The sequence below is a fragment of the Sinocyclocheilus grahami genome, unplaced genomic scaffold (assembly GCF_001515645.1).
Source record: "Sinocyclocheilus grahami isolate Dianchi unplaced genomic scaffold, SAMN03320097.WGS_v1.1 scaffold185.1, whole genome shotgun sequence".
Classification (NCBI taxonomy): Eukaryota; Metazoa; Chordata; class Actinopteri; order Cypriniformes; family Cyprinidae; genus Sinocyclocheilus; species Sinocyclocheilus grahami.
Window position 1 is genome coordinate 831207 of NW_015505364.1, and position 12089 is coordinate 843295.

The following is a 12089-nucleotide window of genomic DNA, read 5'->3' on the forward strand; positions in this document are numbered from 1 at the left end:
GAAATGTTATGCCCCTTACCATATTGTGATGCCGTGTCCCGAAGCGACGAGACAAAAACATTAAAACCCATTATAAATTAGGTATTTGTTGCATCCAGTAGGGACATAATTACGGATTATAATGACTTATACTGTCTTTTTACGCGTTGCGTTGCATCGCGCCACGTAAACATAAAGCCATGTCTGCATTTGTGATCGGAGAAATGAACAACAAGTGTTACTCTACACTGCTCAAAACTCGCGTTTGAATCATCAGTGGCAAATCCTTTAAATATAAAAAACGTACTTACAGTCTGTGAGTCAGAACAGCCGGCATTGTAGTCTACTCTACCAGGATCAGGAAACAGTCCTCCATAAAATGTGCTGCACACATCTGAATATTTGGGTTGAAGTGCTCTGGAACAGTGTTGTAAATACAACTTAACCCCTGATTTATAGTCGTGTCCTCTTTCGGAAGGCCAAACAAAGTATTTTCACCTTCGCAACGAAACACACAGCATCTTCAAAATATGGCAGCGGCGGTGGCAGCAACAATAAAGTTACGCCTTCTTTCTTTGCGTGAACATTTGGGCGGCGTTATGTAAATCTTCCCACACAGTGACGTAGACATGTGGGGGCGTGTTTAAACGAGGCACTTTAGGAGAGCGTGGACCAGTCTTAACTTTTATAAAGAATATCTCTTTGGGTTTGAGACTTTAGTCTTTGCAACTATAGGGATCTTATCTATTCACGGACAGCTTGTAACACTCCAAAGAGAAAGGAAAACTTGAAATCGCATCGGACCCCTTTAATTTATGTTCTAAAGATGAACGGATGTCTTGCAGGTTTGGAATGACATGAGGGTGAGTAATTAATGACAATTTAAATTTTGGGGTGAACTAACCCTTTAAGTTGGCACAACTTGAATTTGTTCATTCAATTTAACATTTTAAGGTTTTACGTTCTCAACTACAAGTTGACTGAACTAGAGTATTTGCCCCCTCAACTTAAAAAAACAACAACAAAAAAAAACAAGTGTTCTCAACATCACTTATCGCAAAAACTTGTGAAGATTGTTGCAGACAGAATACCTTTGTCAGCCATCTTGGTCAGTTTCTCCACAAAGTTCTGAAATTTTCTCAATCTACAAATTTGCTAAGAAACTATTCTTATTTTTTGGTTTAATGTGTGTAAAATTATGTATGCCATCTAAGAAGAGTAAAAGTATGGTATTTTCTATGTATGCCAGTGCTAGTTTCGCGGCACTCTGAAGCCTCAAAATACACACGATTCCACAGTATTTTCCACATAAATATTAATAATAAATATTCTCCCATGCGGTACGGAGCTGAATTTATCTAGAGAACGATAAAAATACAGTTTGGTATGCATTATTTGAGCCCAGTGCTGCATTAGAGACTGTTCAGAGCAGTGCAGTGAGACAGAGTACAACCAACAACTGTATGGATTTAGAACGGCGGGAATTTATAAAGATGAACTTCTTTAAACTTGGCAGTGTCTTATAATCCCTAAAAGACGTCCGTCACATACATAGATGAAAAATTTTGGGGAAAAAAGGATTACTACTCAAACTGTCCCTTTTATGCACGTTATAAGTGAAACGAATAAGCACCTCCCTCAGAGTTAGTTTGGAGTGAGTACATTTGATATTGCTGACATAACCTTGGTTCAGATGAAGTTCTGAAGATTAAAACTCTTCTTTCAGTTTTCTGAAGTAGTTACCTAGTTGCCTCACCAGAACAGGTTAGAATGCTGTACATTGCATTAGACACACATTCAAAACTAGGTTTGTGAATAACAGTAATAATCGCTTATATCTTGTATAAACAGCCCTGCAATAAGGATAGACACAAATGTGTTAAAGGCACAATATGTACGTTTTCACCGCTAGAGGGCGAGTATTCAAAACAAACAAACAAAAAGGCGTAGTTTGATAACGCCGTGACTGGGTGTGGAATCATGGGAGTTGTCGTCTTCATCCCCACAGCCAATGCAATCTGATGGGACTCGGGCAGAAATCATATTCATGGTTGAGCTAATGATTTATTAACGTAGTAGAATGAAGCAGGTTGTTTGATTTTCATTTTTGCTTTGTGTTTTAATGTTTTCAATCAAGCAGTTATTTACATATCACATTCACTTACACTTCATCCAAGATGTTTATGTCTTTTGTCTTCAGTCGCAAAGAAATTTGATTTAATTTAACCATGTAAACTTTTTAGGTAATTTTTATAACCGACTACATTTAGTTGAGTGAACCTAAATTTGAAAGTTTACTTAAACCTCTTGATTGCTTGAATAAGTTGATACAATATTTAATCCAAAGTTAAACACATTAGGTTAAAAATCTTTCATTCTTAGAACAAAATATTAGCTGAAATTCTTAGTTTCAATGAATTCAACATTTTAAAGCAAGTGCAGTAACATATTTCACTTTAATCATTAAGTCACCTGCACCACTCCACTACATAATATCTTTGATCACATCGCTTCTGCCCATGATCTGATTATGCCACTGCAAACACTGTCAAACACCAGTCCGATCCTTTATGCATATGACCTCTGCTTAGCAGATTGACGTCCCCCCACCCCCCGGCAGAGCACGGGAGTTCTGTACTGGCATCTGTCAAATGTAAAAGACTCTCTCAGATGAGTCAGTGTTCGGTGTTACACCTATTAGCACAATTTTCTCATCTGGCCATTAGCATCCTCATTAGCATTAGGCAAGACTGCACTTTGTTCTTTTAATTGCATATTAATTTTGCACTAGAGGAACAAAGTCCCGCCTATGTTCATAGTTGGATAGACACGTATTTGGAAACCAGAGATCTAAATGCTTGGCTTCCAGGAGCAGTGTTCAGATCAGAGAAATGCTCACTGTCCTTCTTAGTATAGTTATTATTGTAATGTGAGAGATCCAAAAACTTGTGCCCTTTTTCTACTGGCAAAACAAGATACAGAGATGGACTGCTGTAAACATTGAGAGAGTCCACAAGACGGATTGATCTTTGATGTGAGCATCAAAGAGAGAGATAAAAACAGAGTGAAAAGAGGTATTAAATGAATGTAAATGATCTTCCCTACCAGCCAAAGACACATTTTCACACTAGGTGTGGGAGGTCTGACCAAAATCTTTTATCACAGTATGAGTAATTTGATATTATGGTAACAGTATCATTCACAATATAGTTATTTTTCCTAGAAATACCCCCATTAATTTGTTATTAATTTATTTTAAAATGTAATATATGGAAACATTATTATTATTATTATTAACAATGTTAAAAACAGCTGTGCTGCTGTGAAAACATACTTTTTTCTGGATTCTTTGATAATTTGAAAATAACAGCATTTATTTGAAATTGAATTTTTTTTTGTATGGTCACTTTTAATCAATTTAAGCATCCTTGCTGAATAAAAGTGTTTTTTTTTTTAAATCATAAAAAATAATAAGTAAAAACATTATATTGTGTTCTCTATATTGGTATCAGCCATTTAAAAAACCCATATTGTTTGACTACTAACGTTGCATATTCACAGACCACTCATTTCTTCATGCCATTGGCAATTCTGTTTATCCAAGCAAGACGTTTTGACAAACACAACAGACTACAACAAATTGGTCAAATCATGTGAATGCAAGGATTTCTGGCAGCAATACTAGAAGTCAACAGTTTTCACACTGCCCTCAACCATCTCCATCAAACTCATTTTTGAGCTTTGACTCATTTTTATTACGACGGCTAGCTTCAGGCCAGGATCAGCAACCTCGGCGATGACATCATCGCTATTTGCTTGTTTACTCTGAACTTTTCAACCCCAATCATCTGAAAAGCTTAAATGTGTGGATTCTGCTCATTATGTGACATCCCTTGTGGCTTAATTGTGATTTATTCATTTCTAGCAGGGAATTCAGCGATGATGTCAGAGCGACGTGGTAGTGGTTGCAGGCGGTTTGTTGACATTAAAGCAATGTTTCTGGTTGATCAAATATTTATGCATTTAGAAGAGTCATTTGTTGAATGTCTTACATGAATGAGCTTCATTTAAAATTGACAAATTCGATGGACATTTAACGTTAAATCTTTGTTTCTCCCCTCAAAAAAATATTAATAGCTTTAAGAGATGTTCATTTTCTATTAGAAGGTAACGATCCTTACTGTAGAGGAAAATTACAGTCAACATGTCATAAATGCCTCAAAAAATCCTTTTGCCATTTATGACTAAGAACCACTTGTGTTTTTACATTTCATGGCTTGTGGATGCACATCAGGCGAAGAGGCGGTCAGCTTTACAAAGACTGTGTGTCCAATGAGCAATGTCACAAGCTTCCTTGCTACGTGTGACAACAATGGATTCTGCCGCTGTGACTCAGCCAGACCCCCAGGAGACTTTCCACAAGCCAGATCGCTCTCTCTATCTCTCTCTCACACACACACACACAGACTGTGGAGAAATCAACATGACGCCACAACTGAGAGTGTGATCAAAGGTTAGGAATAATCACACCCCCAACTCCACACTTCAGAAAAAAAAATCCACACATCTGACTGGATCTCAGTAATTAGTTATTATTAGTTATGCTCAAACTAAAAGTCTAGCGCTTCTTTTGTCACACCCGCGTTTCCTTGAAAGTCCCCTTTCAGTCTTTTTCTTTGAATCACCTTGACAGACTTGGGTAAGGAGACTGGGCAAAGTAGCACAAGGCCAGACATGCTGCCTTCTGTTGTGGAGGACCACAGCTTGCGGAGAGCTGAGGAGTCTGCCCCCTGCTGAAGCAAACCTGCTCCTGAAGGACATGAGGAAGAGAGAGAGAGAGAGAGAACCCAGCTGGTCGTGAGTTTTGCGTCTCAGCATTTCAGTGCTTTCTCTGTCTCTGGGCTAAAGGTGAACTCAGTGAGTTGTTGTTTACATTTTGCAGGCTTTTCATCTCTGTGTACTTTTATGCTCGTGCTTTATAAAACACCATGAGCTCTGTAAGACCTCTATAGATCGTAAACATGATTATTAATATTTATATTAACATCAACGCCAACACTACTACTAACATACTGTATAATAATAATAAAAATAAGAATAAACATTTTTGCTGTTGTTGTAATTATTATTATTATTATTTACTGTCATCATTATTGACATGTATTAATAATAATAATAATATTAATTAGTAGTAGCTGTTTTTTGTTGTTGTTAAATATTAATATCATTAATAATGAAAACAATCACAATGTTTTCCAGAGCTCCAGAGATTGTGCTTTACAAATAACATGAAATTATTATAATTTTTCAATAATAATAATATAATCTGGTGTAATAAATATTTACAATTTAATACTTTGACAACTATTATTAATTATAATTTAATTTTAATTGTTTAACCATATAAATAAATTATTTATAATAACAAATCATAATATAACTTGTAATAGTAGCAGTATAAGTGCGTTAATATATAGCTGTTCAGTTTAGTCCTAAACCTGGCAGACAATTAGGATGTTCTCTAATTCCCGAGTTCCCTTAGGGATTGCTAATGGGTTTTAAGAAATACGGTTTTAACTTCCGAGTAACAAGTTTGTGATTTACATGACTTGAAGAAATGTTCACGTTTAGTTCTACAACATGAATTACATATTACAAATGGTTGTTTATATGTTCAGTGAATCAAACTTGCATCCTTTTGGTATAAGCAATCCTTATTTTACTTTTTTTTTTTTATTGATCAAAAGTAGCTATTCCAACTCATGAACTCTGTTGGGAGTTTATGATGAATTCACTTTCTGGTTTGACCTACAGATCAACATTATGGCAGTGCATCTCTAATCGATAGCAAACATCTATAGCCTTTTCATGGAAGACAGACAACAGATTATCACTGAAGTCTTCAAGTCATATTAAAAAAAAAAAAAAAATTATTCATTTCTTTACATGAAACTTTTAATGAGGAAAAAATGACCTATTGCACCTCTAAAGAAAAGATGAACAAAATATGATTTAGAGAAAGCATAAAAGAAAACTGAATGGTTCTTATGAACAATTCGATTTTTTTCCTCCTAGACGACCTTGCTGTTAGCATTACTAAATCAGATCAAACTGCAATAGAGAGTTGGTCATTTTGTTCCTCACAAAATGGGAAAAAAATGACATGGTTAAGGATTTCAGTTTCCCTTCATTTAATTTAAATTTACTGTGACTCTCTCTGTGTGCAAGCTGTATAAGAGAAAACCAATCATAAACCTTTACACTGTCTTTAGCAGCACTTCTAAGATGGACTGAGATCTTTTTTCATCTCTTCCAATAGCTTCATCTTTCTGCCTCCCTTCACAGAGCAAAACACTTCCTCTTCTGCCTCTCTTCAGAGCTGTAAAATGGGCTAGCGTAGCGTCGCTGAGCGAGAAAAACATAACACGAGCTGCCGTGCATCAGTCTCGCTGACGGCTAATGTGTTTTCCACACCAACAGCCCAGATTTCGCCTTGGGATAATATATCTTGTCACTTAGTCAGGGTGTAGGATTATAGCCCATCAAACAGTGCATCCTCAACTCTAGCTGAGCTGACTCACAGCAGAAAACAGGCCTCCTAGCCACTGTCCATTAAAGACATCTATACTAGCTGACACCTCCCCACCATAATGACACTATACCGCAATCCCATGCATCTTTGAAGCCGCTTCTCTCCCGTCTTCTGAATGATGAATTTGACAAACATGAGAAAAAGCCAACTACTTTACTTCTTTTGAGTTTCATTATTTTCAACTCAGGGTGAATTATTAGAAGCTAAGAGCAAAAAACATAGGATAGTTCACCCAAAAATGAAAGTTTGTGATTATTTACTCACCCTCGTGTTGTTCCAAAGCAGTATGCTGCCTTTATGGAAAACATTATTTTTCCATACAACAATAGTTCACGGTGATTATGGCAGGCAGAGCTACAGTAAATAAAAGAAAACTCCACGACTGGTGTGCTATATTCTTCAGAAACCATATCCTAGCTTTGTGTGAGGAACAGATTGAAATTTAAGTCATTATTCACACACTCAGATGCGTGTCATATCCAAATGTGATGCATCCAAACATACCGTTGTTCAAAAAAGTTTGGGGTTTGGAAGATTTTATGTTTTTATGTTATGCTCCCTCCATTTATTTAATAAAAAAAAATGTATAGTAATATTTTGAAATATTATAACAATTTAAAATAACTTTTCTATTTTAATTTATTTAAATATATAATTTATAGCTGTGATGGCAAAGCTGAATTTTCAGCAGCCAATACTTCGGTCTTCAGTGTCACATGATCCTTCAAAACTTATTCTAATATTATTCTGATTTGGTGCTAAAGAGAGACGCATAGATTAAGACGCAGTGGAAGGAAAATTTTCCAGTATAGAATAACCTAAATTTTAGGCTATTTCTCACACAAAGTTATCATAAAGCTTCAGAAGACTCAAAATATTGTGTACAAGTCATATGGACTACTTCTGTCTTTTATGGTGTTTTTCAGTCTTTTTGGTTTTAGAACACTATGAACTGTTGTTTATTTAAAAAATAAAAAATAAAACTAAAAGATACTAAAGATTGTAGACTAAAGATAGTCTGACGATGAAAAGGCACAAACCCTTATCAATAACAGGGTCAGACAATCATAGCACAAATTGTGAGATCTTAAACATGATGAGAACAGAACAGTCCTGGGGTACCATAAGTTTAGAAAATAATCACAGAACTTCCTCAGATGCAACATAAACCAAAATAAAACTGGCTTGCAGGGCAAATGTCAAAGACATCAAGACAAGGTCATTCAATCACCACCTGCTGACAAGGTGAAAATACGCTTTCTAGAAGCAACACGGATTTTATGAGGCATTCGCTAGCTCAAATATACTATAAAATTTCTTATAACAGTGTAGGTTTGGAAAAGTACCACTCATAACCTTTCAGCAATATAAGGTAATATTTAGCACTGGGGTGTTGAATTTAAACATTAAGCCTTCTACTTATGCAAAAAAAACATATACAGGACATATTACAAGTAGTTGACATGTAGTAGGTTGGGTACATTGTGTAATAATTTCAAAATAAACCTGCTCTATTTTGGGGCATGCTCTAAAAACTGTACAAATAATTATAAGGTCAGGAAATTTATTCAATTTTCTAGGCTAATTTCCATGCTAATATAATTTGCTTTGTGTCCACATGGGATTCATCCAGTTTTGAAATGACTCTGCTGTCATTACGCATGAGGATAAAACTGCCAGTCAGAGAAGACATTTTCATTTAAAAATGTTATCAAATCATACAAACTGTTGGCGCAGTCAATGCCCATGTCAATACATCAGAGAAACTTCGATAGTTTAGGGAACAAGATGCAAAGCAGTGGATGAAGTAGGACTCGCATCCACTGAGAACACAACTGTATAAATTAGTTTAATCTCACATCAGCATTGTCATGACTGTATTTCTTGGCTTGCTAGTTCGTGATCACTGTAGTTTATTTGGTACTCTGTGAATTCATTTCATCAAAATGCTTCAAAACTGGCTAAAGCTGTGCTTCTGTTTAACATAGTAGGACAATCCCTCAAATGAGTACTGATGCTCCAAAATGAAAATTCTTAGAATAGTGCAATATACTTATAGCACACATAGAGAGGGTGCAAGTCTCTGGAAACAAAAACTTAATTCCATCAATATATCATCCATCATTATTTACATGATGGATGATGATGGATCATTTGACATGCTTGCTGCTTTTTTGTACGTCAAAGATTCTGTTACTAAGGGTGCTTCACACTAGCACTTCTGGTGCGCACCCAGGTTCGATTGACGTCAGAGTTCGGTTTGTTTGGATGATGTGAACGCTGTCTTCCGAACTCGGGTGCACACCCGCAAACCGTACCCGAGTCCGCTTAAAAAGGGTGTAAAGGGGTAAACAGCTGCTGGCTTGATGACGCAAACAAACTGCGGTTCGGACCCAAATAAAATAATATGAACGCAGTCCAGCGGGGGCAGGGGGAGGGGGGAGCAATCGAACTCGGGTTCAGATCATAGACTGTATCGGACCAGGCAAGCGAACCAAGTGTGAAAGCACCCTAAATGTTATTTTCTTTTCAAAATTTCCAGTTTTATACATTAAATGTTATTTTAAATGCTATTAAATGTTTATTTATAAATATTTCATAGCTTTCCTTTGCATATATTTAGGGTTAGTTCACCCAAAAATTTAAATTAGCCTGTCTTTTACTCACCCTCGAAGCATCCTAGGTGTATGTGACTTTCTTCTTTCAGACGAATCCAATCGGAGTTATATTAAAAATTGTCCTGGCCCCTCCAAGCCTTTCAATGGGAGTAAACGGGTGTTTGTTGTCAACAGTTCAGAAGACATGAAAGTGCGCGCATCCGTAATAAAACGTCCCTCACATGGCTCTGGGGGAGGTGAATAAAGGCCTCCTATAGCGAATCCATGCGTTTTTGTAAGATAAATATCCATATATCAAACGTAATAAACACTTTTTTTCTCACTTCCGCTGACTGTGGTACGCGAAAGACGTTCAGGCGGATGACGTAGGCGTCGTGCACACGCCTCTGAGAAATGCAGGAGCAAAGGAAGCGAAGTTTATTTACTTTAGCAAAGGAAAACCAGTCTCCTCTTGGCTTATATAGAAATCCTCCGACATTTTTCTTTACAAATCCTCGTTTTGTGCTTCTAATTCGTGACCGGTGTTTTGCTTTGTTCTCTCTCCATGCACGTCACTAATCACGCAATGCCGACATCCTACGTCATCCGCTGGAAAGCCTTCTGCATATGACAGAATACCGGAAGTGAGAGAAAAGTGTTGAAACGTTTGAAATATGGATATTTTTCTTACGAAAATGCATGGATTTGCTACAGAAGGCTTTTATTCATGCCCCGGAGCCGTGTGAGGGACGTTTTATTACGGATGTGCGCACTTTATTTCACGTCTTCTGAACTGTTGACAACAAACACCCGCTTACCCCATTGAAAGGCTTGGAGGGGCCAGGACCATTTTTAATATAACTCAGATTGGATTCGTCTGAAAGAAGAAAGTCATATATACCTAGGATGCTCCGAGGGTGAGTAAAACACAGGCTAATTTTCATTTTTGGGTGAACTAACCGTTTAACATATGTCATAAACTGAAGCACAGATCACTTGAATGACATTCTTTCTTCTGTGGAACACAAAAGATGATATTTGGTGTATGGACCAAAAAAAAAAAAAAGACATTTTAGGAATTATCATCTTTATTAAGAACTGAAATGATTTTATAAAAGAGATGACTTAGAACAAATATGAATTTTATAATGTCTCTGCACTGCAGTGCCGACTAATTTTTGAAGATTTTAAGATGTTTTCGAACATTCTCATATGCTCACAAAGACTGCATTTATTTGATCAAAAATACAGTAATTTTGCAAAATATTATTACAATTTTAAATAATTGTTTTCTATTTTAATACATTTTAAAATGTAATTTATTCCTGTAATGGCAAAGGTGATTTTTCAGCAGCCATTACTCCAGCCTTCAGCCTTCACATGACCCTTCAGAAATCATTCTAATATGATGATCTGGTGCTATATTTTATAATATTTCTTATTATTATCAATGATGAAAACAATTCTGCTGCTTAATATTTTTGTGGAAACGGTGATACGGTGATGAATAGAAAGTTCAAAAGAAAATAATTTATTTGAAATATATATTTTTATAACATTGTATATGTCTTTACAGTCACTTTTGATGAATGCACTACTGCATCCTCGCTGAATAAAAGTACTAATTTATTTTCTTTTTTTATCTATTTCTAATATCCATTTTCTTTGTAGTGCTGGTGAAAATGTTGGCAGGTAAGTAACAATCGGAACTACAAGTCTGACTGGGCTAGCAGAAAAATCCTTATTGGTGAGCTCTGCAAATCTATTCAGTTCAAGAAACAATTGGATGATCACTGTGTGGCTTGTAACAACAGGTACACACCATTACCGAGTCAATAAAGTGTTCACAGTGCATCTGTGAAATTAAGAGTATGCAGAGAAGCTGCAGTGAGGAAAAGATACCTGAGAGGGGTCTCCTTGGGCTCTCTTCCAGGGGTCCTGTCTGTGGAGGCCTCCAGGGGTGAGGGCAGCAGGTTGAGGCATGATGCAAGGGATTGACTGGAATCCTCCCGTGAGGCTGTAACAGCAAATTAAAGAGAAAAAAAAGCTTCTGGGTGAAAACAAGATTTAAATTTCTTTATTTCCTTGAAATGAGGTGTTCATTTATATTTTTTAAACATTTTTGTACAACAAACAAAATTTTGTACATTGTTGGGTCGCCAAATTGTCCAATGTGTAATCTGGGTCCTGAAGCAAAACCCTGATTTAGGGGTAGTTCATGCCAAAATGATTTTGTGCACAGGCGCTGCGAAATTTATTTCTCTTGTGGAAAAAAAAAAAAAAAAAAACTTCTTTAGTAAATATCAGCAATGACATTTGCAGTGTTTATCTGTCTAGAGGCTTTGCCTGTGGTGCTTGTTAACGTGCATGTAACTCCTCCCCAAATATCAGAACATTTGGAAATTTAAGATGACATGACTGATTCATAATTGTATGCGTGCATAACTTTATGGTGTAATATTTTACAAGGTATTAAAATCTGAAGACTTGCCCATGTCTTCTTCAGCTAAAGCTGGGGGGAATAAGGTCTCATCTTTATCTACGGCAAAAATCATTTCTTCAAGCGCTGCAGCTATTATAACGATATGTAATTACTATAACAAGATATTCAGAGATTTAACAGCATGAATATGAATGAGAGATAAACCCCACAATACATGTTGAAGAGTTTGAAGCAAAGAGAAGAGAGCAACTGGAGTCTGGTAAAAACATACCGTGTTGAGGTCGCTGGTCATCAGAGAGGTCAAGATCCAGCATCAGGTCATCCTCATCCAACTCGGATGAGCCAAGGTTATTCAAAACATCCTGGAAAAGGGAGAAAAACTATCATGCAAGGGCCAAAATAAAACATTTTTGCTAAGGAGAGCTCCATGAATATGGCTCTGGGTCCATTTTACATTCCATGCCATAATTCACCAACA

The 12089-nt window shown here is 36.5% G+C and overlaps 1 protein-coding gene across 9 annotated transcripts in view; it reads right to left on the reverse strand.

The window, feature by feature from the left end:
* The window catches only part of ccser1 (coiled-coil serine-rich protein 1), a 78694-nt gene that overhangs the window by 51464 nt on the left and 15141 nt on the right, over positions 1–12089 (reverse strand). For all 9 annotated transcript variants that reach the window (XM_016284582.1, XM_016284581.1, XM_016284583.1 and 6 more), the window contains exons 4-5: positions 11883–11973; positions 11071–11185 (exon numbers count right to left, since the gene is read on the reverse strand). In XM_016284582.1, the coding sequence (XP_016140068.1) occupies positions 11071–11185; positions 11883–11973 (206 nt within the window). The remainder of the gene's footprint in view (positions 1–11070; positions 11186–11882; positions 11974–12089) is intronic.